General features: G+C 36.3%; 2 protein-coding genes across 8 annotated transcripts; one reads left to right on the plus strand and one right to left on the minus strand.

Annotated features, from left to right (window-relative positions):
* LOC106879099 (transcription and mRNA export factor ENY2) lies at positions 1-12525 on the minus strand. The gene is made up of 6 exons (XM_089338092.1): positions 12387-12525; positions 5434-5514; positions 3184-3264; positions 2365-2435; positions 1866-1940; positions 1-406 (listed from the first exon to the last, which is right to left on the minus strand). Exons 1-6 carry the CDS (start codon positions 12392-12394, stop codon positions 324-326), a joined length of 399 nt encoding a protein of 132 aa, XP_089194218.1. The 5' UTR covers positions 12395-12525; the 3' UTR covers positions 1-323.
* Positions 12380-27761, plus strand: LOC106879104 (uncharacterized). 7 transcript variants are annotated; one of them, XM_089338093.1, is made up of 5 exons: positions 12529-12550; positions 15853-15954; positions 20910-20981; positions 22237-22322; positions 24027-27761. In XM_089338093.1, the coding sequence occupies exons 2-5, from the start codon at positions 15930-15932 to the stop codon at positions 24141-24143; spliced, it is 300 nt and encodes a 99-aa protein (XP_089194219.1). In that variant the 5' UTR covers positions 12529-12550; positions 15853-15929; the 3' UTR covers positions 24144-27761. The 7 variants fall into 7 exon arrangements, with proteins under 7 accessions (XP_089194221.1, XP_089194220.1, XP_089194219.1 ...); XM_089338095.1 differs by lacking the exons at positions 12529-12550; positions 15853-15954 and adding an exon at positions 12380-12506 and having other exon boundaries at positions 20873-20981; XM_089338094.1 differs by lacking the exon at positions 15853-15954 and having other exon boundaries at positions 12437-12550; positions 20873-20981.
* Positions 27762-27887: the final 126 nt, after the last annotated feature.

Here is a 27887-nt window from a genome sequence, read left to right on the forward strand (position 1 = left end):
TGCAGTCCACGAAGATTTTATTAATTATAATACATGTACAGGGTTAAAGTAAATTACTCTCTTCAATATAATGGAAAGTCCTTGCAGTGTAGAACTATGAGAAGATGAAAGAATACTGTTGAGGCTGCAAAGGGAAATGAATGACAATACAACATAAGAAAAACTGAGCAGGGAGAAAGAGAGGGAAAAAAAAATGGTATTTAGATTTGTTTCTAAAAAATATGGGCATTTTTATTGCTGTCACCAATTGGTTTTGTATCGTTTCTTTTGTCATCATTTTGCTGAAAACGACATCGTTCAGTATGCCATGGAATTTAGTATCATTACCACATATTAGGGGTTTGTTGTGAAAGGAATGTTCGAATTCGTTGAAGGAGTTCTCGTTTAACATCATCAGGAACAAGAGCTGAAGTAAAAAAAGGAAAAAATATTTAACAGAGTATATTGTTATCATTTTATTGTTCATTTTTCTATACAGGGATGGCTCGGACAGACAGACAGACCATCATAATCTAAGTCAGCTCTTATTCAGAGTTACTTATTTCTTTATTGCCCACAAGGGGCTAAACATAGAGGAGACAAACGGATTAAGTCGATTATAGCGACCCCAGTGCGTAAACTGGTACTTAATTTATCGACCCCGAAAGGATGAAAGGCAAAGTTGACCTCGGCAGAATTTGAACTCAGAACGGAACGGCAGACGAAATACCGCTAAGCATTTCGCCCGGCGTGCTAACGTTTCTGTCATCTCGCTGCTCTTATTCAGAGTAACTGACATCTTAGAGGAGTCAGAAGGTAATGTCTTGCACACAGGTTCCATTATTTTGATATGTTTTCTATAGCTGGATGCCCTTCCTAACACATGCTGCCACTTTATAGTGTAGTGGGTGATGGGATAGCGAGAGAGACAGAGATGGAGAGAGCTAATAACTATTAGAGATGGATGATGGTACATGTTAATAAAGAGTCACTCGGAGAGAGAGAGAGTATGATGACCAGTAGTGGAGAAGGGTCAGGGTACTGGTCAGTGTATGGACAGATTTGTTGTCATATTCCTCACTAAACAGGCATCAAGACAAGGGATTGATGATAGAAGAGTGGTAAAGTGATAATGGCTTATGGTAGAGAGATTGAATATGGACAGATCAAATGAGGTGCAAGACAAGGCTGTGTGGTTAAGAAGTTTGCTAACCAACCACATGGTTCCAAGTTCAGTCCCATTACGTGGCACCTTGGGTAAGTGTCTTCTAGTATAGCACCAAGCAGACCAAATCCTTGTGAGTGGATCTGATAGACAGAAAATTGAAAGAAGCCTGTTGTGTGTCTCTCCTTTTCTTGACATTGTGTGATAGTTGCAAATGACTGTCATTGTCATTTATTTCCAATATTTCACATGAACACAGTTGGCGGTGAAGAAATATTACCTTGCTTGGAAACAGGTGAGGATTGGTAACAGGAATGGCATCTGGCTGTAGAAAATTTGCCCCAAACTTTATCCAACCCATGCAAGTATGGAAAAATGGATGTTAAAATGATGATGTTACACAGAGTTTTACATTAATAGGAAAGACAATGAGTGCAAAGTGGACATCAACATCTGATGTCCACTTTCCATGCTGGCATGGGGTAGATGGTTTGACTGGAGCTGATGAGCCAAAGAGCTGCACCAGGTTCCAGTCTGATTTTGCATGGTTTCTACATCTGGATGCCCTTCCCAACACCAACCACTCCAGGAGTGTAATGGGGGCTTTTACGTGACAGCAGCAATGACCATGATTATGATTCACGGGTGGGTGCCATTTACATGGCACTGCCAACGACCAGGACTATGATGCACAATTGCAGTAGAAGAGACACAAACATACCTCGACCAGTTGGTGTTATCTGTGTGACCAAATCATCCACCGTTACACATTCAAGTCCTTTTTTCTTCACTATGTCTGAAAAACAAGCACACAAACAAACAAAAAAATAAGGATATAAATTGCAATATAACATTGATTTCTGACATTGTAATGTAGTCTCAAATATATGACAGAAGAGTTTTAGCAACTGAATCGGCATTAATGTATAGCTGATATTTTATTTTATTGTTCTGATATTAGTTATAGTTGAAATATAACACAGAGGATCACAATGCATGGGCGACTGCTGGTCTTCCATAAACCACCTTGCTCAGACTTGTGCCTCAGAGGTGAACTTTCTAGGTGCAATCCCGTGGTCATTCATGACCAAAGGAAGTTTAACCCTTTACTATCATTATTATTATAATTATCATTAGTTAGCAGAAATGTTACAGTGCTAGACTAAAATGGTGAAGAACAGGAAAGAATGAAAAGTAATCATTTACACTGTAATACTAACCTTTGCAATGTGCTTTCAGTTGGTCCCTCCATCCACATTCAATTAATCGAGTTCTTAATAACTCCTTTAACCTGAAATTAAGAAAAAAGAGATACCAAAATTAAATTACTTTCAATGAATGTATTTGATTAGGAAAAGTCAAGTGACTGACTATTAATCACACTTCATGAAATGTGCCCGCGGCATGAGTAAGGACTTTCGAGCGAGATCGTTGCCAGTGCCCCTGGACTGGCTCTTGTGCGGGTGGCACATAAAATACACCATTTCGAGCATGGCTGTTGCCAGTACCGCCTGACTGGCCTTCGTGCTGGTGGCACGTAAAAGCACCCACTACACTCTCTGAGTGGTTGGCATTAGGAAGGGCATCCAGCTGTAGAAACTCTGCCAAATCAGATTGGAGCCTGGTGTAGCCATCTGGTTTCACCAGTCCTCAGTCAAATCGTCCAACCCATGCTAGCATGAAAAGCGGACGTTAAACGACGATGATGATGATGATGATTTTTACATGACACCGGTGCAGGAATCTTCCCCTTCACCAGGGGAAGCATGGGTCTTCTTGAGTACAGCAAGGTGCTGGGTATCTCAGTCTTTTGTCATCTCACTTCAGCTGAGAGTCTAATCTCGATAGTGTATGCAACTTACTAGAAACTCACCCATATTCCACACTCCATCTCACAGTGTTTCCAATATTGACTGCTCTAGTTCATTATTAAGCCAATTCTACTATTAAACTGGCTAATAATTAAAACATTTACATTAATGCTCCAGCTTGGCCACTGCTAACTGAATGAAACCAGTAAAAGAATTTGCCATAATTACCTTTCTCTTTCACCGCTCTCCATCAGTTGCTGGTTTATTACAGCTCGAAGCTGAGCATCTTTTGCTTTCCTTTCAGGATTTCTACAAGATAAATTAGACAATAAATAAATAAATAAAACAAAAAACTAACAAAACAAAGAAGACCCCACAAAACACAAAAAATATTTTAAGATTATGAAAATCATAATGAAGTAAAGCAACTTAATTTAAAGTGGTGTAATTTCAAAGCAAAACATTTTCATCCATTTTAGTGACATATTCGGATGGTTGTGTGGTCAAGCTTATTTTGCAAGCTTGTGGCACCTTGGACATGTGTCTTCTACTATAGACCTGAGTCAACCACTGCCTTGTGAGCGAACTTGTTAGATGGAAGCTGTGTAAAAGCCTGTCAAGGTTAGTGCTGGTGATATGTAAAAGGACACCTGTGCTGGTGACATGTAAAAGGCACTTGTTCTGCTGACACATAAAAGAAATCTGTACTGGTGATACGTAAAAGACATCCAACACATCCTGTAAAGTGGTTGGTACTAGGAAGGACATCCAGCCATAGAAACCATGCCAAATCAGAGTGGAACCTAGCTCAGCTCTCCGGCTTGCCAGCTCTGGTCAAAACAGCCCAACCCATGCCAGCATAGGAAACGGACGTTAATTCATGATAATGATGATGATGATGATATTCACCTTGTACCTTGACCATGCATCTCTTTCTCTTTTCAGATGGGCAAGACATGTATGCACCACATCTGCAAGACACCTGCTCCTGTCCCCACATCTAGCTTTCTCATCCCTCAATATTGTACCCCACTTAGTTGAGCGAGTCTTGTCTTGCAAGTACTTGGTGACCTCACTAGTGCTGGTGCCATAAAAAAAAAAAACATCCTCTACACTCACTTTGTGAAGTGGTTGGTATTAGGAAGGGCATCCAGCTGTAGAAACCATGCCAAAGCAGACATTGGAGTTTGGCACAGCCCTCTGGCTTGTCTCAACATCATTGTTCAATGGGTTGGATGGTTTGACAGGAGCTGGCCAGGTAGAAGACTGCACTAAACTTCTGTATCTGTTTTGGTACAGATTTTACAGATAGATGCCCTTCCTAAAACCAACCACCCTGCAGAGTGGCTTATCTATTCATTTCAAACCATCCAAGACATAGCAGTATGGGAAAATGTTGTTATATAATAATGAAGATGAATGATGATTATTATGTAATTAATAAAGTTGTCTGACATCTAATCAGTGGCATTCTTTAATGGAGGATTAATGTAATTGACTTCAAGGAAGTGCTTTTCCAAGCTTTAACCCTTTAGCATTTAAACTGGCCGTTTCTGGCCCAAATATTCTACTTGTTTTATGTTCAAACCAGCTAGAGCTGATCTATAACATTTACCCAACAATAACATTCTAAAAATAAGCAATCACATCATAAAAGTCTCAAAGCTGTGAGATAATGCTTGATTAATTCAAAACAATTGAATAAATAAGCATTACATTTAACAGAATAATCTGAATACTAGTGTGTACAGCAAGAAAATGAAATAATTCTGAATTATATAGAACTACTGCCAGCCTAGTGTTGCAAACGTGAATGAATTTATAAAAATGGTTTGAATGACCAGACCATCTAAAACTAGTTTCCTTTTATCTTTTACTTGATTCATTCATTGGACTGCAGCTATACTGAGGCTCTGCTTTGAAAGGTTTTAGTTGAACAAATTGACCCCAGTTCTTATTGGTTTAACCAGAGCTGGCAAGCCCAAGAGCTGCACCAGGTTCCAGTCTAGTTTGGCTTGGTTTCTATCGCCTTCCTAATGCCAACCACTTTACAGAGTGTGCTGAGTGCAGTTAACGTGGCACCACACGAGCACTATTACATGGCACTAGCATCAGTGCTTTTTACATGGCACTGGTGCAGGAGTCTTGCAGGCCAGTCTTCTTCACCAAGGGAAGCAGCCTTGACACATTTGCTGTGGAGTATGGGTCTTCTTGAGTACAGCAAGGTGCCAGGTATCTCAGTCCTTTGTCATCTCACTTCAGCTAAGAGTCTAATCTCGATAATGTATGCAACTTACTAGAAACTCACCCATATTCCACACTCCATCTCACAGTGTTTCCAATATTGACTGCTCTAGTTCATTATTAAGCCAATTCTACTATTAAACTGGTTAATAATTAAAACGTTTGCATTAATGCTCCAGCATGGCTACCATTAAATGATTGACACTAGTAAAAGGATTTGCTATAATTACTCACTTTTCTCTTTCACCACTGTCTTTCAGTTGCTGGTTCATTACAGCTCGAAGCTGAGCATCTTTGGTTTTCCTTTCAGGATTTCTACAAGAAATTAGACAATAAAAAATAAATTTTGATTATATTGAACATATAATCAAAATCTTTGTATCTCCTAACCATACATTTCCTTTACAGCAGCACATCTGTTTCTGCCCTCTTTCTTGTTAACTTTCTCTCTCTCTCTCTTTCTGGATGGATAACCATGTACCTCTTCTACAGCAAGACATCTGTTTCTGTCTCTCTGTCACACTTGAACCATTCATCATCTGGCACAAGATCACCTCTTCCAATGCCCCATCCTTTCTCAAAGATTTCTTGTCTTGCAAAGTTACTTGGTGACCCTGCCAGTGCAGGTGCCACTTAAAAAGCATCCATTCCACACTGTAAAGTGGTTGGCATTTGGAAGGACATCCAGCTGACCTTGCCTGCACTGTGCGGTGTGGTTGGCATTAGGAAGGGCATCCAGCCGTAAAAAAGCCATGCCAAAACAGACACAGAAGTCTGGTGCAGGCTCCTGCCTGGTCAGCTCCTGTTAAACTGTCCAACCCATGCCAGCATGGAAGGAGGACATTAAACAATGATAATGATGAATGAAACAGTGATATGAAGATCAAATCAACAAAGTGGAAATAAGAACATTTATTAAAATAGAATTTCCATGGGTTCTGCTGGTCACAACAACTATAACAATAATAATCCTTTCTACTGCAGGCACAAGGCCTGAAATTTTGAGGGAGGGGGGCCTAGTTGCTTACATCAAACCCATTGCTCAACAGATACTTATTTCGTCGATCCTGAAAGGTCAAAAAGGCAAAGTCAAACCTAGACAGAATTTGAACTCAGAGCATAAAGCCAGAAGAAATGCCACTACGCATTTTGTGCGGTGTGGTAACAATTCTACCAGCTTGCTGCCTCAATAAAAATGGTTTCAAGTTTTGGCACAAGGCCAGCAATTTTAGGGAAGGAGTAAATCGAATAGTGAAAAGAGGTTGCAGGTTATATTGTAATAAAAGGGTAAGATCCAGAATCCAAGGCGACTTGTGGTAGTCTGTGTTGGTGAAAGTTAATCCACAAAAGTTTATAAAAGAAAAGTAAAGCACATTGAAATGTTGAGGATGAGTGAAAAAATCTATCATGCCAGACACCTGGTCTATTTTGGAGAGAGAGAGAGAATATAGAGGCCTTAACACCACCTTCATAGATGGATTAAATAACTTCAAAATATATTTGGTTTCAAATATTAATGTCTTAATGAGGTTCTAAAGACATTACCGTAAGTTGAAAAGATCTTTGCTACTATACACAAGAATCTGTGGTGTAATTTTGCTAGAATTCACTCTAATCTCATTTGATAATTATAACAGGATAACAGTAATACAGTATCTGCTGCAGCCTTCTATACTCAAGAGTAACCTCCTACGTTTTCAACCTTTACTTTTCAATTATGCTGCCTCATGATACTGATGTCTTTATATAATATAAAGGCATGTTGAGTTAATCTTTCTTGTCACAGTTTGAGATTGATTTTATTGCATTAATCTTCTAAACTTATTATGGATTACTGTTGTGAATCTGACAATTTTTCAGCATCACTAGACACAAACTGATGTCACTCAAGTTGAAAAATCTTTGGCCCAAGTGTACATTGTATGCTTCAGTGAGCTTCATTGCAATAAAAAGCTTGGAAAATGTTACCAGCTAAATACAAAAAGGTTATAATGATATAGCATAAAAACCTAGAGACATATGTCTAACGGGAACAGGAGAAAGACATAATTGTCAAAATGTGCTACAAGTAAGATAGTCAGCAACCAGGAAATGACCAAAATGTGACTAACTGATTAATATAACCAGATTGATAACTTGAATTTTAATTAGTACAACTTATATTAATAATAGTGATGATTATAATGATAAATTCAAGGCTCAGAATCATTTACTGTAAGAGAAGATAGTGTTGTTTTGAATTGATTCAAGTATATTTAGTAATAAATCAATGAACACAGAAAGAGAAAAAAAATCAATCCAGACAAGACTGAACATAAGAATGAAGCAGTAAAGATATTGTCAAAAAAAACAAAAAAAAAACAATAAGTACTTTATAATAAGAAACCCAGACAAACTAGTCAGTTTATTTCAAACTTAGTCTGACATTCCTAGCTCAATTTTTATGTATATATTAACTCCTAGAAAATATCTACAGCACTAAAGTATCAAGAAGAATAAATAGGTTATGCAAACATCAGGGTCAATGGTGTGTAAAATATGTAGATGAAAGAATATAACAGGTTTTTGAGAACAATGAAATTAGGTAAATTAGGAAAAAAAAAAAGTGGTGTGTATGTGTGAGCTTCATATATCTATTTATGTCAAGAAATGCGAAGTTGAATAGACATACAACTAAAGCTAAGTGGTTTCTAATTTGATTATCTCGAATAATTCCATCAAATTTTAATGTAGTTATCTCTTCATAATTATTATAATAAAATAAACATATAATCATTCACATAATAGGATTATAAAATTACTATAGAATAATCCTTTAAAGCTTAACATCAACAATATTAAACCTCCAATGTTGGCACTTGTCACAATTACATCTCTAAACATAATCAACAATTTTTATTATTTCAAGTACAAAGCAAGGAAAAGGATTAAAAGGAACTTAATTCCATCAGGCATATAAAAGTGGGGTTATTTGCTGTCAATAAAGTAAGTGTGCTGGAGAGTAATTCTAACTTAATAATGACCCAAAGCAGTCTATATTCTAATTTCAGTGGTACTTCCTATCATTATAATTATCATGTTAATGCTCTTAGGAATAGCATTAACTGATACTTTGCTTGCCTGTAGTAGTGGGTTCAAATCCCTTAAATGTATAGTTAGGAGAAGTAAAGACACCACTAAATTAACTTCAACTTAGATACTCTACCTATAAATATAAATTTATTATAATGTAATTTGAGTGAGATCGTTGCCAGTGCCCCTGGACTGGCTCTTGTGCAGGTGGCACATAAAATACACCATTTTGAGCGTGGCCGTTGCCAGTACCGCCTGACTGGCCTTCGTAGTATTTTCGAGCGAGATCGTTGCCAGTGCCCCTGGACTGGCTCTTGTGCGGGTGGCACATAAAATACACCATTTTGAGCGTGGCTGTTGCCAGTACCGCCTGACTGGCCTTCGTAGGATTTTCGAGCGAGATCGTTGCCAGTGCCCCTGGACTGGCTCTTGTGCGAGTGGCACATAAAATACACCATTTTGAGCGTGGCTGTTGCCAGTACTGCCTGACTGGCCTTTGTGCGGGTGACATGTAAAAGCACCGACTACACTCTCAGAATGGTTGGCGTTAGGAAGGGCATCCAGCTGTAGAAACTCTGCCAAATCAGATTGGAGCCTGGTGTTGTCATCTGGTTTCACCAGTCCTCAGTCAAATCGTCCAACCCATGCTAGCATGGAAAGCGGATGTTAAACGATGATGATGATGTAATTCCCACTTCTTTAGAATACAAGATCTAATGCAATGAATAAGAGTGCTGTGTTTTGAGTCAATGCCTTTGTCAAGGAGCATCGGCCTGGGTGTTCCAGCTTCCCACAGCTCCCATCCCCAAGCAGTTTAGAGAAAGTATTCCATGAGAAATCATTATGCAGTGACATTAAAGCTGTGTGCGTTTTCACACCTTCAAGTATTGTTGGATATGAATAAATTTAACATAGAACGAGAAACCAATTGTAACAGTAATGTCACAATTAGCTGTATGTATGTATGTATATGTGTGTGTGTGTGTGTATGTGTGTGTGTATATTCTTTTATTTGCTATAGCCATTAGACTTTGGCCAGTACCTATTTGAAAGTCTTTTTTAAAGTCTGGTACTTTTCCTATCGATCACACCCGCACACAATATATATGTATATATATATATATTTATATATATATATATATATATAGGCGCAGGCTTGCTTCTCAACCACATGGTATATATACGTGTATGTATGTATACATATATATATATATATATGGCAGCAGTGACATGACTGAAAAAAGTAAAACAATAAAAAATTGCTTGTGTGTGTGTGTCTATATATGTGTCTGTGTTTGTCCCCCACCATTGCTTGAAAACCGATGTTGGTGTGTTTACGTCCCTGTAAACTAGCGGTTCGACAACAGAAACCGTTAGAATACCCCCACCATCGCTTGAAAACCAATGTTGGTGTGTTTACGTCCCTGTAAACTAGCGGTTCGACAACAGAAACCGTTAGAATAAGTACTAGGCTCACAAGGAATAAGGGTAATTTTTCAGTCAAATGACTGAAACAAAAGAATATGTGTGTGTGTGTATGTACACTACGGACATCTATGTATGTTTGCACGCACATACACATATACGTATGTATGTAGTCTGCACGTGCATACATACATATGTATGCAATGTTCGCTAAGTAAAATACAAACTTGAATAACAGTACAATACCAAAGCGAACTTCATCAAATTCTCTAAAGAAACCAGTACTTCAAATATTTATATCTAATAATAACCGTTACAGTACTTGATCCAATACAACAGTGACCCCTGCCAGATTCTGGTACGGGTGACGAAGCAAGAAACACAGCATGTAAACCCTCGAAAAATAGCATTTCAGCGCAACTCCCAAGCAAACAATATTGTTAAATGTATAATTTAAATAGGCGCAGGAGTGGCTGTGTGGTAAGTAGCTTGCTTACCAACCACATGGTTCCGGGTTCAGGGATCTTTTTTAAAACGGAGGCCACATTTTTCATTAACGAAACACTTTGAAACTTGGAACACTGGTAGAATGTGTCATATAAAACATCTTTTTCTCTTAGTCTTCTTAAAAAAAAAAGAAATCCCTAAGTTATTCCATGTTAAAGTTGTCGTATTTCTGTAATTTCAACCAATCACTGACGTCCATTCAGCCGATATACATTAAGTGCCGACTACATAAACAAACGATTCTGAAACAATTCTATCGGTGATAGGGTTAGGGTTAGGGTAAAACAGCAAATTTAAAAAGAAAAAAGCAAAACGAAGCTATGGAAATTAAATACGCTTTAAACCGCTTAATCAGCCAAAGGAGTAAATATAAACAACTGAATACTTGTCAGTGATTGGTTGAAATTATCGAAATAAGACAATTTTTTACATGAAATAAATTCGAATACAAAAATATTTTTCTGTTCTATAACACAAAATAGATAAGTATACAAAGTTTGAAAGTCTTTCGGTACCAAAAACACTACGTAAAACATTAATGAAAAATGTGGCCCCGTTTTAAAAAAGATCCGGGTTCAGTCCCACTGCGTGGCACCTTGGGCAAGTGTCTTCTACTATAGCCTCGGGCCGACCAAAGCCTTGTGAATGGATTTGGTAGACGGAAACTGAAAGAAGCCCGTCGTGTATATGTATGTATGTATATATACATATATATATATATGTGTGTATGTGTGTGTGTCTGTGTTTGTCCCCCCCACTATCGCTTGACAACCGATGCTGGTGTGTTTACGTCCCCGTAATTTAGCGGTTCGGCAAAAAGAGTCCGATAGAATAAGTACTAGGCTTCCAAAGAATAAGTCCTGGGGTCGATTTTCTCGACTAAAGGCGGTGCTCCAGCATGGCCGCAGTCAAATAACTGAAACAAGTAAAAGAGTAAAGGGAGTAACTGAAGCAATCTTATTTGTTTCCTTTGAAAATTTAATCACGTTCGAGTCTCAATTTTATCTTGGTTTCTGTTTATATTTTCTAATTCAGTCAATAGCAGTCAACGTCATGACACTAATAAAAACACTTAACCTCTTGTAAATGCAGAGTAATATAGCTCTTAAATAGACACCACACGCAGCTCATTCATTGACTAGTGTTTGTCAGTTTGCACGGCTGATACAATTTCTTCCTACAAATTAATCTTGAAGAAGGACAAACAACATCACGCTTATCTGAATATGATAGCCACAAACCATCAGTGGTTTCTCAACAACTTGATGTTTAGGGGAACCCAAACAATGATGTTAGACAGCCATGTTAGTGGCCCTCTGGTGGTAAACAGAGAAAACTCGAAGAATGTCACAACAAATTTTAGTACTCTTTTACTTGTTTCAGTCATTTGACTGCGGCCATGCTGGAGCACCGACTTTTTGAGTCGAGCAAATCGACCCCAGGACTTATTCTTTGTAAGCCTAGTACTTATTCTATCGGTCTCTTTCGCCGAACCGAATTTAATCTAAAAACAACACAGAATTATCGACAAACGCTGATATATTTAGGAGGAGTGGTATTTTGTCAAACTGAATCATCAAAATACGTTCGACCCATTTCAGTAAATGAATTAAATGATATAATTAAAGTATATTCATATTTGTTATATCTTCAAATATATATAATTATACACATATATATTTATATAATGGGTGGTGTCCGTTTTCTTTACCTTCACCTATATATATATATATGTATAGTTTTAGGGAAAAGAACCAAGGTTCATGAACTCATCGATGAAAATCCACTGTCACATAGAAAAATTAGTAATTAAAAGCACAATAAATGATTTTAATTGAGTTTTTACCTGTAATTTTGGATTTTGTACCTAATATTATATATATATATATATATATATATATATATATATATATAAGCTTTGTGTTGGTCTCAAACTGAAGCCTAGCTAATTACGTTTTGAAAATAACAAAACTATTCTACACAGGTGTAATAAACATTGTTCTACTCACAGGTATGTTCGTCTAAATTGGGTTATACGATTATGCTTTCCTAACATAATATAAAGAATAAAACACTATTCTATAATAACAACTGCCATACAATAACAAAAAATATATATATATAAATATATGTACATAAAATGAAGATATTGTAAAATGTTTAACAAAATATAATTCACTTACTCGGCCATCGCCGTACTTTATCGAAGCCACTTCTGCTGACAGGAGATTCACATTAAGGTCCCGTAACTCTGTGAGTTCATAGAGGTTCTTCCTAAAGATTTGTTGTCATAGATACTTCAGGTGCGTGTTAACTACAGATTTACGTATACTCTCTCTTTTACAGTGTAAGTTTCACTTAGTGTTTTTTTTTTTTTTTTTATCTATGTTGCTTTATTATTTTTTTTTCTATCACACAATATTTTTAGCGAGGGGGCGTGGAAGTGATATAGTCCACTGAAATATATAAATGAATGGATTAAAATTCATAAAGGTTTAGGTTTATAGTTAGTGAAACAGCAATCCTCTTCTTCAGTTTACCTTTTACTGAAAATAGAAATGAAATAGAAATTATTTACTCAATGTTTAAAAGACACATTCTTTGAACTTTGAGCAATTTTACTTCCCTGGTGTGCCTGGCATATCTTAAGGTAGACTAAAGGCAGATTTTAGAGGATTTTTAGGGGAAATGATGGAAATATTTTTCGGCATATATTTTTCGTATTATCTGATACATGCATGCATACATACATACGTACGTACGTAGTATATGCATGTTTGTGAATATGTGTGCAAACATGAATGATGAAGAAAGAGAAAGAGTACTCAATATTCAAAGTAGAATGATATATTGTATTCTTTTGCAAACTAGAACTTCACGAATCATTTTTCGTTTGAGGTTTCGATCATTGGAGGGTAAGCGACTGACGATTGAAAACAACAAGACTCGAACGAGCAATATATTTACGTAAGTTGGTAGACTCGTTAGCTCGCCGAACAAAAATTCTTAGCAGCATTTCGTCCTTCTTTACGTTCTGAGTTCAAATTTCCCCGTGGTCAACATTTCCTTTTATCCTTTCCGAGTCGATGAAATAAGTACTAGTTGAGATCTGGAGTCGATGTAATCGACTTAGCCTCTTCTCTAAATTTCAGGCAATGTGCCTATAGCAGAAAGGATTATTTAGTTTTATTTCTTAGGAGAAAGAACCAGTTTCTAACCTGGACCCAAGGGTCCTTGATTAGAATCTCAACAACGTCAATAGGGAAGTTGAGCATGTTTGTATGTATATATGCAAGTATTTGGGAGGCAATGCATGTGCAGACCTGTGTTTTAGCTTTATGTACGTATACTCATACATATAGTTGCATGTCTTGACGTACTTTACGCTAAACTTGTACGTATGTGTGTTACTTTTTTTTTTCTGTTTCTATCTATCTATCTATCTATCTATCTATCTGTCTACAGAAAAAAATATCGAAAGTTTATAATTTTTTCAATTTATGGAGAAATAGCTAAATCAGCCTTGTGTATATATCTACTATATAAGTTACATATACTATACCCTACCAGGATACTGTGCAGGCTGAACTCCCCGTCGACTTCTCATTTGCAAATTAGACCCAATTTTCTGAAGCTCCTGTAATTATTGAGTTTATTAAACAAATTAGCTGCTTGTTTCTCCGTCATTGGTTAAATTGATGTACACACTTCTGGTGAGAAGCCATTAATTTCGATAATCGATTAAGGTTACTCATAATGCCTTTCAATCTCTGGAGAAACAGCTCAATTAACCCTGTTTAATATCTACTATAAACGTTAAATACTTTGTGTGTGTGTATTTATTTATCGTTTACTTGTTTCAGTCATTGGACTGGTTATGCTGGGGCACCACCTTGAAAGGTTTGATCAAACAAATCGACTCCAACACTTATTGGGTACTACTAAAGCAGCGCGGACTCGAACGCGCAGTCGCGCGTCTGCGCTAGCTAGTCGTGAGTGGTCGATCCTAACCCTAACCCTAAACACGTATTCATTTGCACACGCGGGTTAGGGTTAGGGTTAGGGATAGGGTTAGGGTTAGGATCGACCACTCAAGACTAGCTAGCGCGGACGCGCGACTGCGCGTTCGGGTCCGCGCTGTTTTAGTAGTACCCACTTACTGAACCTGGCACTTATATTATCGGTTTCTGTTACCGAACCTCTAAGTGATGAGGACGTAAACAAACCAACTCTGGCTGGGAAAGACACACACAAACATGTTTTTTCAATGAGCTTCTTTGAGTTTCCATCTATCAAATCCACTCGCAAAGCACTTGTCGAAACGTACCACCCAGTGGGGCTGAACCCGAAACCATGTGGTGGGAAGCAAAGTTATTAATTACCTCACAGCCACGATTGCACTATCTATCTATTTATCTTGATAATAGCTAGCTAGATAGGTAGATAACTTATATACACCTCACTGAATAATCTTATCGCTCGTGTTTTTAGGATTTTCAAGATTTTCAGTTACACGGATTCTTGACATTGCACAACTTTGTATGTAACTGATCACTACATGGATTGATACCTGAGTCTCAAGAGCAGCTTACTATGGAAGCCGCACGATTCGTTGAATCCATATCTTACACTATTCGGTTACATGCGCGCATACATACATACATTTTGCAATTAAGTATATGTCCGGTCATAGAGTGACCAATGGTTTTTCATCCATAAAGGGCTTAGCCCCATGGACGTCTCGTCAGACTCGTAAAAGAGGCTAAGCCCTTTATGAATGTGAAACCTTATATGCCCGGATTTACTCAACTACATATAAATACATTACTACCCTATGCTCAAGAATGCGCTTCTTTTACGGATATATGATGCGCTGACGATATATACATATATATATATATATATATATATATATATATATATATATATATATATATATATATATATATATATATATGTGGCACCTTCTACTATGGCCTTGGGCCGACCAAGGCTTTGTGAGTCGATTTGGTAGACGGAAACTAAAAGAAGCCCGTCGTATGTGTGTGCCTGTGTTTGTCCTCCCACCATCGCTTGACAACCGATGTTGGTGTCCCCGTAACCTAGCGGTTCGGCAAAAGAGATCGATAGGATACGTACTAGGCTTACAAAGTATAATTCGATTTGTTCGACTAAAGGCGGTGCTCCAGCTTGGACGCAGTCAAACAGATAAAAAAAGAAAAGAAAAAAAATATATATTGGTGTGTCTGGGGAGAGTCATTCTCTTGTAGTGCCTTATCACTTAACACACTCACCGGTTCGATTTCCACTCATTTACTTATTTATTTTTTATAAATTTTTCACTACTCACATATATATATATATATATATATATATATATATATATATATATATATATATATATATATATATATATATGATCTTGAATTGGAGTGTCTATAGCTATTTGTATGACCTCATGTACTGTTTGTAGGCTTTTTGTGTGCCTTATATTTTTATATTTTCTATATGTTATATTTTCATTTTTCATTTATTTATTTTTTATTTTATTCTTGCTGTACCCTTATTTTTATTTTTGTTTTTTGTTTCTATTTCACTTTTGTTTTTATCTCTTTATATTTGTATGGAATTCTTTGTGAATCTCTGAAGAGGCCTAGCGAATCGTGCATGTACCCCCATTTCAGCAGATAATTACTCCGGCAGGAACTATTCGGATAGAATGGGGCATGCCAACGCTAGGCCGAAACAACTGTAAGATTAAGATTATGTTCATTTTCTAATCCCTTATGTACTTTTATTTGTAAACCCGGTTGTCAATATAACATGGTTTGTCATAAACACCTGTACTTTGTGGGGGTTTTTTGTCACTTTAGTTATGAATTAAGTTAATGAATTCAACGGGATACACTGTCTGCTGCAAGTCGTTGGGTTCAGCATATTATCCTCCATTTTCTAATTGATATATAAATTTAGGGTAAAAAACCACCCCTTTTACCCGCTCCCATTTATTGCACTTGGTATAACACTAGTGTAACAATAATTGGGTACCCTCCCAGCAGTATATTGGATAGATACTATATCCTGTATCTTATACTTGTTTCAGTCAACGCTAGGCATTGTTTGAGAAGGGTTTAGTCGAACAAATCGACCCCAGTACTTTCTGACGGTCTTTGACCAAACAGCTTCCATTTAATTTCTGTCTACCAAATTCACTCACAAGACATTAGTCGGCCCAAGGTGCCGCGCAGTAGGACTGAACACAAAACCAAGTGACTGCAAATCAATCATCTTAACCACCCAGCCATGCTTAGAACTGACAAAGGCCAGTTTTAAAAATGAAATTATAAAGAATAATGACAACCAGTTTCAATGATAAGTTTTTTTCTTCTGATACTGGAATGTAAATGCATGTCTAACTTCTTAAGTAATTCGTTAACTTACCCTATCCTTTCCAAAACTATCAGAGTGATTTCCCTTCTCCCTTAGATATTTTTTTTACCTACTTGACAATAATTATAAAAAAAAGGTAATTAATTATACGATTCATTTATCCCTATTGATTTATTTGTGAACTACACTCGCCCCTTTTCATTAGAGTTGTAGTGCGTGATTTTAAAATTTCTCTGCAGCTTTATGTGCATAACTAATCTATTATTTTTATATTTTACATACGTGGCAAGTTTTCTTGATGTATCTAATATTTGAAGGCATATTACATTTCTCTATTGTGTGTGTGTGTGTGTGTGTATTTCATTTACATTTTATGTATATGTATGTGTGTTATATCCAATTCCCCTTTTATATGAGTTGTATTCCATAAAATATTGAAGTTTTAGCTTTAATATTTTGAAAAAATTTTGGATATTTGAGAAATCGATGGAGAGAATATCTAAATATTTCATAATATTATTTATACATAATCTCAAAGAATACGGTTAAAAATTAAATTTAACATGCTCGTTCAGTTTCTAAAAAATGTTACTTTGATTATATTTTAGTTACGTTTAATTATTGGTCTTCTGAAACTTTAAGAATCAATTTCTCCCGTTTGCATTATTTCGTGTTTACATTGTGCGATAAATGCTGTGGGGTTCGGCTCCTCGTCAATTGATTCCCGAGGCCCGGTTGTTTATCTGTAAGTCAGCCCTGCTTGAGGAGCCCTTTGATCAAAAGCGTTGCAAATGTGACCATCTTATCTTTTCTTCATCTATATTTGATGTATCTTTTATATTTTAATACGGAAGGGTGTAATCTAAGGAAGATTTTACTATTGTTTCTAGCAGATCAAATGAACCTTCGTAGCTTCCCTCATTTAGTTATTGTTGTTTAGCTTCGGTTCATACTCTATCGAGAAAACCTTTGATCGAAGACGTTCCAGCCAGTGTAGAATATTAGCTGAAACCAAACTACTGTTTTTAACAGGTGTAGCTATTATGGAGAGTCTCGTTCAGTTTTAATCCATTTTTCACTTCATTTTTATCCCCAATGCCCTTAACAATCCCAGAAAGATCTTAATTACTTCCATCTCAATTTAAATCGATACTACATCAATTTTTCTATATCACAATACTAAATGGAAAAAAAATCGCTAATATTTCAAAATTTCATTGAAGTGTGTTATGTTTGGGTAACTGACACACACATACACACACATACGTTCTTGTACAAAAGTTAAGATACACGTGGCTCTTGGTTCCAAAAGATGAGTGGTGGGTCGCGAAAAGCCACGTACCAAGAGCTGTAATAACTATCCACATTCAGAGAGATTCGCTACTCCAGCTGAGATTTAAAAAGTTAACAGCGACAACATAAAAGAGTTAACGATCCAATATTAGGTTTGTTTACTATTTTCTTTTTTAGATATATTTAATAAGGCCAGTTTTATGAGACATTTGTAGAAAATAGCTGAATTTGAATTTATATGAGACGTTTGTAGAAAAAAGTTGGAAACTTATTCTCGTTTTTTGCTATAATTTCTGAAGGTATGAACTTCCTAAAGCTTTTAAAAAATCTCTAATTGTATACTTAGTTTTGCCCAACTGGATGTGATGACTTCATAAAAATGATGAAAAACCGAACTAAATGCCTTATCATGTATTTAATTTTGTTCTCTTAAATTCTGCGTTCAAATCCTGTCTGGGAAGATTTTTCCCTTTTATCAATCCAGTAGTAAATTAAATAAGTACCTGTACTATAATGCACTCAGTTCAATTAATTATAATCCTCCAATACAAAAATTTACTTTATACCTCACAGGTTTCAATCATTGCATGGCGGATATGGTGAGGTACCAAGGGTTTTAGTTACTATGTCAAGTTCAGTACTTAATCTGGTACTCATTTTGTTTATATTTAGTTCTCAAATGGTTGAGTTTACCTAATGGTTTATATCTCTCCTTTTAGGAAATACGTACCTTAAAGCTTTTTGACTGACTTATACAAGCATGCACACATATACACACGCTCGTGTGTATGTATGTGTGGTAGGTTTCTGCACAGTTTTTATTTACTCATAGGATTGGTTTGCTAAAGTTTAGGAATTGCACAGTGGAATCAGACCCAGAACTATTTGATTACATGCTTGCATCAAGTTATTCTTATTGCAACCAACAACTCTGTAGACATCTTCATAATGATTTTTTTCCTAACATAGGTATAAGGTCAGAAATTTGGTTGACTAAATTAACCAATAAGCATACTTATATTATTGTTTCAAAGTGAGATTATAATGTAATTTGCATGCAACTCTTTGCTGAGTGTGCACAAAAAATTGCTTGCGTGCAAATTTTATCTTTCTTTGCGAAATATGTGCACAACCATGCAAGTAACCATGACCAAATAAAAAATTTGATTTCATTTTGCAAACTTTACGACTGCACATTTTTTTTCTGTTTTCCTGTGTGCACAAATTTGTAAAACATATGTACACATTCAGCTTAGAGGAAATATTGCCCATAAAATAGACAAAGATGCTATGATCTGGTTTCTCCTTCAAGTTGATACCAATCCATTTAGCTTTTGCTGCAAATCATCATCATTGTTTAATGTCCGTTTGCCATGCTGGCATGGGTTGTATGGTCTGATAGGAGCTGGCCAGCTGGAGAGCTGTCCAAACTCCAATTGTCTGTCTTGGCGTGTTTCCTGTGGCTGGATGCCCTTCCTAATGCCAACCGCTGTACAAAGTGTGCAGGGTGCATTTTACATGCCGCTAGCATGGATGCATTTATGTAGCACTGTCACAGGTGCATCTTACGAGGCACTGACACAAGTGCATTTTACATGGCACTGGTACTGCAAGACAAAGACTTCTCAGCTGGGAAAGGGAGTGGGGGGCATAGCCATAATGGACATGCCTGTATGTCTGGTTGGCTGCAATTTTACTTAGCTTGATGTGTCTTCTCAAGAACAGCAAATTGCCAGGAGTCTTGATCCCTTGTCATCTCCTCAGTGGGTCTAAGGCAGGGGTTTTCAAACTTTTTGACTTGCGGACCCCTTTATATTTCAAGCTTTACCTTAGGGACCCCCTTATAAACGCTTATGAAATTTATACATAAATATTTGCTTAAAATAACAGATATTTTTACATTTATTTATTTAACAGTATTTAACAAATAGGTTTATTGTCAATTAAAAGATTTCAATTAAAAAACATATAAAATCAAATTGCCCATAAAAAGTATTTGCTGTTCACGGACCCCCTGTGGTCCGCAGACCACAGTTTGAAAAATCCTGGTCTAAGGGACTGCAAATGTTTTTTAAAAAAAGAAACATGAGCATCACATATTTTTATTCAACAGAACTTATTCTATTACTAAGAAAATGCAGTCTTACAGAAATCATCAAATTCTCTAGATTCTATTTAAATCTTCTTTGATTTCAAATTTTGGCACAAGGCCAGCAATTTCAAGGGAAGGGCTAAGTCAAACCCCCAACCCCTGTGCTCAACAGGTACCTTTTTTTATCTATCCTGAAAAGATGAAAGGCAAAGTTAACTTCAGTGGAATTTGAATCCAGAATGTGAAGATGGACAAAATGCTGCCACACTAATTTGCCTCAACCCACTTAATGTGGTGAACTGGTAGTTAGTTTATAAAATGCTATTAAGGCCTTGTTTCAAAGTCAGATTATAGTGTACTAGTAATAATGATATATGCTAAAGCGAAAGCGAAATCGGGATGGCACCTGTGCCCAGCGTCGCCTTTCTGGCACTTGTGCCCGTGGCATGTGTAAGGATTTTCGAGCGAGATCGTTGCCAGTGCCTCTGGACTGGCTCTTGTGCGGGTGGCACACAAAATACCCCATTTTGAGCATGGCCGTTGCCAGTACCGCCTTACTGGCCTTCGTGCCGGTGGCACGTAAAAGCACCCACTACACTCTCTGAGTGGTTGGCGTTAGGAAGGGCATCCAGCTGTAGAAACTCTGCCAAATCAGATTGGAGCCTGGTGTAGCAATCTGGTTTCACCAGTCCTCAGTCAAATCGTCCAACCCATGCTAGCATGGAAAGCGGACGTAAATGACGATGATGATGATGATGTATAACAAAAAGCAAAAAAGCATAATGCATTAATGAAAGTTTGTGCTGAAAGTGCTTGGATGTCATGGTATAATAACCGGAATGGATTACCATTTTAAAAGTCAGACAATACATACTATTAATCTTTTTCTTGCAGAATTTTGTATTTTGTAGATTGGAAATTGTTCTTGTAGCTAAAATCATGGCGAAAAAAGATTCACAAGCAAGTCACCTTTCTGCTGGAGAACAACACCGAAAACAAGTTGGTAAATAATATTCACAAAAGCCTCTTCTAACATGTTCTTTTGGTTTCTTTGTTTTGAACTCAGAATCTAAGGATGGATTAAATACTGCTAAGCATTTTGCTTGGCGTGTTAATGATTCTACCATCTTGCTGCCTTATAAGCCAAAGTAATATTGGTTTTAAATTTAGGCACAAGGCCATTAAAATTTGGGGGAGGGGATGAGTTGATTAGATCAACTGCAGTGCTTGACTGATACTGATCCCATTGTCCCTGAAAGGATGAAAGGCAAAGTGGATCTTGACAGAATTTGAACTCAGAACGTAAAGATGGATACAATGCTGCTAAGCATTTTGCCCGATGGACTAACAATTCTGCCAGTTCACTACTTTAACTTGTTTCTTAATTTTGGTTTCAAATTTTGGCACAAGCCCAGCAAGTTTTGGGGAAGTGGATAAGTTGATTACATTGACTCCAGTACACAACTGGTATGAATTTTATCAACCCCCAAAAGGATGAAAGTCAAAGTTGACCTTAGTGGAAGCCACCTCCATCAATACTGCACTCTCACTATGTCTCAGGGTTTTGTCGTGTGAGTTACTTGGTGACCTCACTGGTGCTGGTGCCATATAAAAAGCATCCAGTACACTCTGTAAAGTGGTTGGTGTTAGGAAGGCCATCAGCCATAGAAGCCTTGTCAAAGCTGACCTTGGAGCATGATTCACTACTCTGGCTAATGAGATCCTGTTGAATTATCCAACCCATGTCAGCATGGAATATGGATGTTAAATGATGATGATGTGTTTGTGTGTGTCTACATTCATGTTTACACTGGTCTACAAGCAGATATCTGATTATTTAGCATGAATTGCTTGTTTGACAATAAAGAATGATTAAATAAGACTAAACTAAGTACTGAGGGTTAATATTATCATCTAAACTTTTAAAAGTCATGCCACACACAGCATTGTTGCATCCAAACCATTGGATTAATGGCTTGAATTTTTTTGCTCAAGGCCAACAATTTCAGAGGTGGGTTTAAGTCGATTAAGCCTGTGATCAACTGGTACTTCGTTGATCCCTACCAAAGATGGAAGGTAAAGTTGGCCTTGACGGAATTTGAACTTGAAACAAAAAAACAGATGAAATGGCATTAAGCATGCTAATGCGTCCGCCTGCTCACTACCTGAAACCAGTGAAATAATGAAAGACTTAAGAATTGTATGAGGAAGTTGGGAAATAAAAATATGATTTCTTCTTTTCTGTCAATTTTCACCAGGTAAAGAAAATTTAAAAAAAGCCAAAAAGGATAACAAAGAAGTAAAAAAGAAAAGTGACCTAAAGAAATCTTCAATGCCAATTACGGTAAGAGATTTATATCAGTTTGGTTTCTCTATTTTCATGAGGCGATGGTAGTCTTTATTTTTCATTTTTATTTTCATGTGAACATGAAAGAAATAATTTTTTGTCAAAGTAATTGTATTTTTCTGTAAGGTGATGTCTTTTTATCCCTTAACCAGGCACAGGTGTAACTATGTGGTAAGAAGCTGTGTAACTATGTGGTAAGAGGCGGTGAACTGGCAGAAACATTAGCACGCCTGGCGAAATGCTTAGCGATATTTTGTCTGCCGTTACGTTCTGAGTTCAAATTCCGCCCAGGTTGACTTTACCTTTCATCCTTTCGGGGTCGATAAATTAAGTACCAGTTACGCACTGGGGTCGATGTAATCGACTTAATCCCTTTGCCTGTCCTTGTTTGTCCCCTCTATGTTTAGCTCCTTGTGGGCAATAAAGAAATAAGAAGCTTCCTTCTTAACCCCATGGTCCCAGGTTGTCCCACTATGTGGCACCTTGGGCAAGTGTCTTTTACTCTAGTCTCAGTCCAACAAAAGCCTTGTGAGTGGATTTGGTAGGTGGAAACTGAAAGCCTGTCCCCTTTGCTATATACACACCTCCCTCTAACTTGGTTGAACGGCTCCTGCCCATCTCTCTTTTACATCTTCACCATCTTCTCTTTCTTTCCACTCCCTTCTCACCTGAGGTAGCCAAGTTTCCCCTCTAATGCAAGAATTCTTTTTCTGTCTCTCAGTATTATTCATCTCATCTAAGAGAGCAAGACAGAAACTGGCTGATATATTCTGCATATTTTATAAATTTTCAGAAGCTGACTGATGTATTCTGAGGACTTTCTGTAGATGGACTCTCAGATGAATGATGGCTGGGCGCCTCTCATGAATGGGGAAAATTGAAGATGTGCCAAAAAGCCTCATTGGTACTTGGAAACTTTTACGAAAATTAAAATGGGGATCGTTGCCAGTGCCCCTGGACTGGCTCATGTGCGGGTGGCACATAAAATACACCATTTCGAGCGTGGCCGTTGCCAGTACCGCCTGACTGGCCTTCGTGCGGGTGACACGTAAAAGCACCCACTACACTCTCTTAGTGGTTGGCGTTAGGAAGGGCATCCAGCTGTAGAAACTCTGCCAAATCAGATTGGTGCCTGGTGTTGCCATCCGGTTTCACCAGTCCTCAGTCAAATAGTCCAACCCATGCTAGCATAGAAAGCGGACGTTAAACGATGATGATGATGATGATGACTGATAGCTTCAAGTGTTGTGCCTAAGTCACTTTAAACCTGAATTCTTTAATCTTTTACTAGTTTCAGTCATGAGACTGTGATCATGCTGGAGCACTGGATTCAAGAATTCTGATATGGCTGGTTTAAATATTAAAGGGTTAACCTCAGTCAAATGTCTTTTGTTTATGGTTCAATCCTAGGAGAAAGTTATCTTCTAACCGGAGGCCTGGCCATAGTACTTTCAGCATATTGCACTCTACTAAAGTCATCTAAAGACCAGATAGTGGTATTAAAGTGGGCAAGAAATTAAGCTTACCTCCCAAAAACATGAATGGTACCTCCACTGGATTTCCACACAGTTCCAGCTTACCAAATTCCTATTATATAAGCAAAAAGTAGGCTAAAGTTGTTTAAAATGTCTTTCACATGATATGACATTATGACTGAATACTCCATGCTCCTTTTGATTTTTTTTTTTTTTTTCATTGCAGGATGTGATATTGGTTGTGTTCTCAATCCTAGTAATAATTGCTGCTGTGTACCTATTTCTGTTTTGGTATCTCTCACAAGAACCTGAATCTGTAACTGCTGAAAGTAAAGACCTATAAAGATTGCTTGATATTTCTATATCACAATAATAGATGTTATCATCTCAAGTGAAAAAAAAAAAAAAAATCTGAAAATATAAATATAAAAATGTTAAAATTAATGAAGTAACATACTAGTTAAAAAGTAAAAAAGATATAGGAAGTATATATATATATATATATATATATATATATATATATATATATATAAAATCAAAATAAGCAACAAGGATTTTGGTTATTTTGATCACCTAGTTTTTGGAATGGTTTTTATATAATACCATACCATACTATATTCTGGTGCCTAAACATAAGTACCATATTCAATTTTTGAATCTAAATCTAAACCTTTTATATATATATATATATATATATATATATATATATATATAAGGGAATGGTATTCAAAGTGTATATAGAATATTTGTAGCAGAGTATGTATTTACTGACATATTCCAGAAATATAGTTTCACAAGATTCAGTGTTGTGAGTTTAATTGAAAAAGTAATTATCAGATGATGGTTCACAGTATTCAGTCAACTGACAATTGATTTTATCTAAAGCACAAATACATCATGTTATCGAAGTTACATTTTAAAATACTCCAGAATGTGTGTGTGGGTGGGTGCGAATGTGTGTGCAGTGTTGGCAAAGTTACGAAGCAAAAACATTTTTTAAAGATTTAGTAGTTTTTATTTAAGATAATGTTAATATTTTTGAAAAATAATGCTCTAAGGAATGCAATAGCTTAGGTAGATTTGTAAGTTAGTAACTTTTTACTTGACAGCAAAATTTAAATGTGCCTTGATGGTTAAACCAGTTGTACAATGCAGAGTGTACTTAATGATGTGAGAGCATTTTGGTAACCGATGAAACTGAATATTTCAATATTTCATGAAAAAACATCAACCGAATCAGCTCAGAATTCTCCATTAGTAGTGGAAATTTATTCAGATGTTTCATGCTAGATTGCCAAAATAGTTAAAACAATAAAGACAAATAAAATTTGTATTGGCCAATAGCGACCAGAAATGACTCTGCTTGAGTAATTTTGGCAAGAGTGTCTATAAAGCATTATTCAGAATGAATTTTGATGCCATTAAAAAATAATGGAATAATTTGGATGTTATAAGATTTAATAAATTTAATACTAAGTAGAATTCACATCTTTGTAAAGGCTAATGCTGGCTACAGCTAATATAGAAAAAAGCCTTTTAAGTTCCCAAGTTATATCTTTATTTTCAAAACTTACACCATTATGTAAAACAAAGTGATCTTTCTTTGTGTCAGAAAAAAAAAATCATTGTTCTAAGGATGAGTTACTCCAAGTATTTCAGATCTTAGGATTTTTATAATTTTAGGTACTGAAGATGTATTTTTAATTATTATGATTGGAGACAGCAGCTGCATGTGGTGTCTATCAAATAATGTTCAGAAACAATGTCTTGATATTCCATGAGATAAACGTTGTTTTGTTTTGCCTTTTACTCCTTGTAGTTTTAAATGCAGTAGATTTGATAAAGCAATATTTGTATGTGAGAGACATGCCCTTGTCTGCTGTTAGTTTGGTGCTATTAATTACCAATCACTTGTTTTGTTTAAATATCAGCTAGAATTATATATAAACATACATACGTAACTGGCACTCTGTTGGTTATGATGAGTATTTCAGTTGATTCAATCAATGCAAAAGCCTGCTCATGAAATTACTGTGCTGCAAGTGGTTGAGCATTCCACAGGCACTCATTTCCTTAATGTAGTTCTCAGGGAGATCCAGCATGATACAGACTGTGACAAGGTTGGCCCTTGAATTACAGGTACAACTCATTTTTGCCAGTTGAGTGGATTGGAGCAATGTTGAATAAAGTGTCTTGCTCAAGAACACTACACGCTACCAAGTATCATGAGCCGAATACCCTAACCACTAAGCCATGTGCCTTCACATGTTCATACATTTGTGTGTATTACACGACACATATACAGACATGTATGTTTATGATTTTATGTGCAAGATACATATCCACTTTGATACCTTTGTGAAACCATAGTATGAATAAATTAGTCTAGTTTTCTAACACACACACATGATACAATTTGCTTCCTCGTTCATTATACTTCAGCTCTGTTGTAAATACTTATGAACAAAATTGCCTGAAAGAGAATATTTTAAAGTAATGTTTGTTTTAGAATTTAGAAAAAGTGTATCGTGTATGTTCTGTCGTCATTTTATTCAAGCAGTGAACAACATTCCAGCATGGTATTATCAAGTTAGGAGTTAGGTAGTAGCATAGACTTGATTGAGTCAGTGTTATGTTGTAACACCTGCAGTTCAGTTGCCACCACTGTCTGTTTTGGGGTCAATCTAACCGTCTGTAAATTAGACACCATGGAAGTACAGCTTAATGTCAGATGTAGTTGTGAGTATAGGGAGGTATAACTAACAAATTTTCATTGGCTTGCATGAAATCATGTCTTCCTTAACCCTTTAGCATTTAGAATATTCTATCAGGTGTAATGCCTGTTTATTTACACTGTTTTGAATTTACCACAGATCATCTCATAGCTTTGAGATTTTGAGGATCTAATTGTCTATTTTTAGACTAATATTGTAGGGTAGGTGTGAGAGGCTGGATCTGGCCAATTTGAACATAAAACAGAATATTTGGGCCTGATGTGGCCGGTTTATGTACTAATGGGTTAAATGTAACTTAGATGAATGTGTTCTTGAAAGGATATATTAAGTGACTCTGTAGCTTTCAAGCTGTGCTGCAGCTGTCCAGTAGGTCACAGGACTCGATGGAAAAGAGGAATTTATATTTAAGGATTCTTTTTTTCCCTTGTAGTAAAGATTGTTTGTCAACATAACATGGCAGTCCTGTTTTAGGACGAATGTTGCTGTAAACCAGGACTGCCATGTTATGTTGTCAAACAATCTTTACTACAAAGTACTGTTGCTGAATATCTCATGTGAGATTTAAAAATAGTAATTCTTTTTTTTCCTATCAGTTTTATTGTAAATTCTTAAATTTTATTAAAAACATTGCATAAATTTCATTTATCTAATGAAGGAGCAAGTGTTGACATATTTAATGTTGGTTAACTTCAAACTAATTGGAGCTTAAATAACTAAGTTAAATTAATGGATGCTATGTCTGTATGAAGGAAAAAGTAAACAATGTTTAAGGTTAAGGGCGACAACTAAAAAATAAAAATAATGAAATGGTTTGCCACAAGAGTTGATAAAATTTTTAAACAAATAATGTGGTGAGGAGAAGTATAATCCTTCTTGACGACTCTGTTGCATATTTTAGAATTATTAGACTTCCTTCAATGATGCATTATGTCTGTTAGATCAATGGAGATAATTAAGTTTGGGTTCCCATATTCTGTAGGTAGTTTCAATGTAAGAACAAAAAAATATAAATAAAAATATTATAATGTAAGAAAACACTGAAACTGGATTATTTAGTTAAAGAATAAAATCAGAAATGAAAATTAACCTTTGCAAAATTCAATCTTAGAATTAATAGAATGAAACCTTTTTTTTGTGATCTTAAAAACAATACAAAACACCAAATGTTGAGATGTTTTTACCAAAAGCAAGGTTCTTTTTTTCAATAAATCTTTTTTAAATTCTTATCTTGTCTATAGTTGCAATTTAATACAAAAGCATGTGTTTACCAAATTTTTGTCACATAATATTTGAAAACAAATTATCAGTCATTTTATCTGTTTCCGTCAGATTGTGGCCATGCTGGGCCACCA

This window comes from Octopus bimaculoides, chromosome 20 (assembly GCF_046866305.1).
Source record: "Octopus bimaculoides isolate indiv1 chromosome 20, ASM4686630v1, whole genome shotgun sequence".
NCBI classification, from domain to species: Eukaryota; Metazoa; Mollusca; class Cephalopoda; order Octopoda; family Octopodidae; genus Octopus; species Octopus bimaculoides.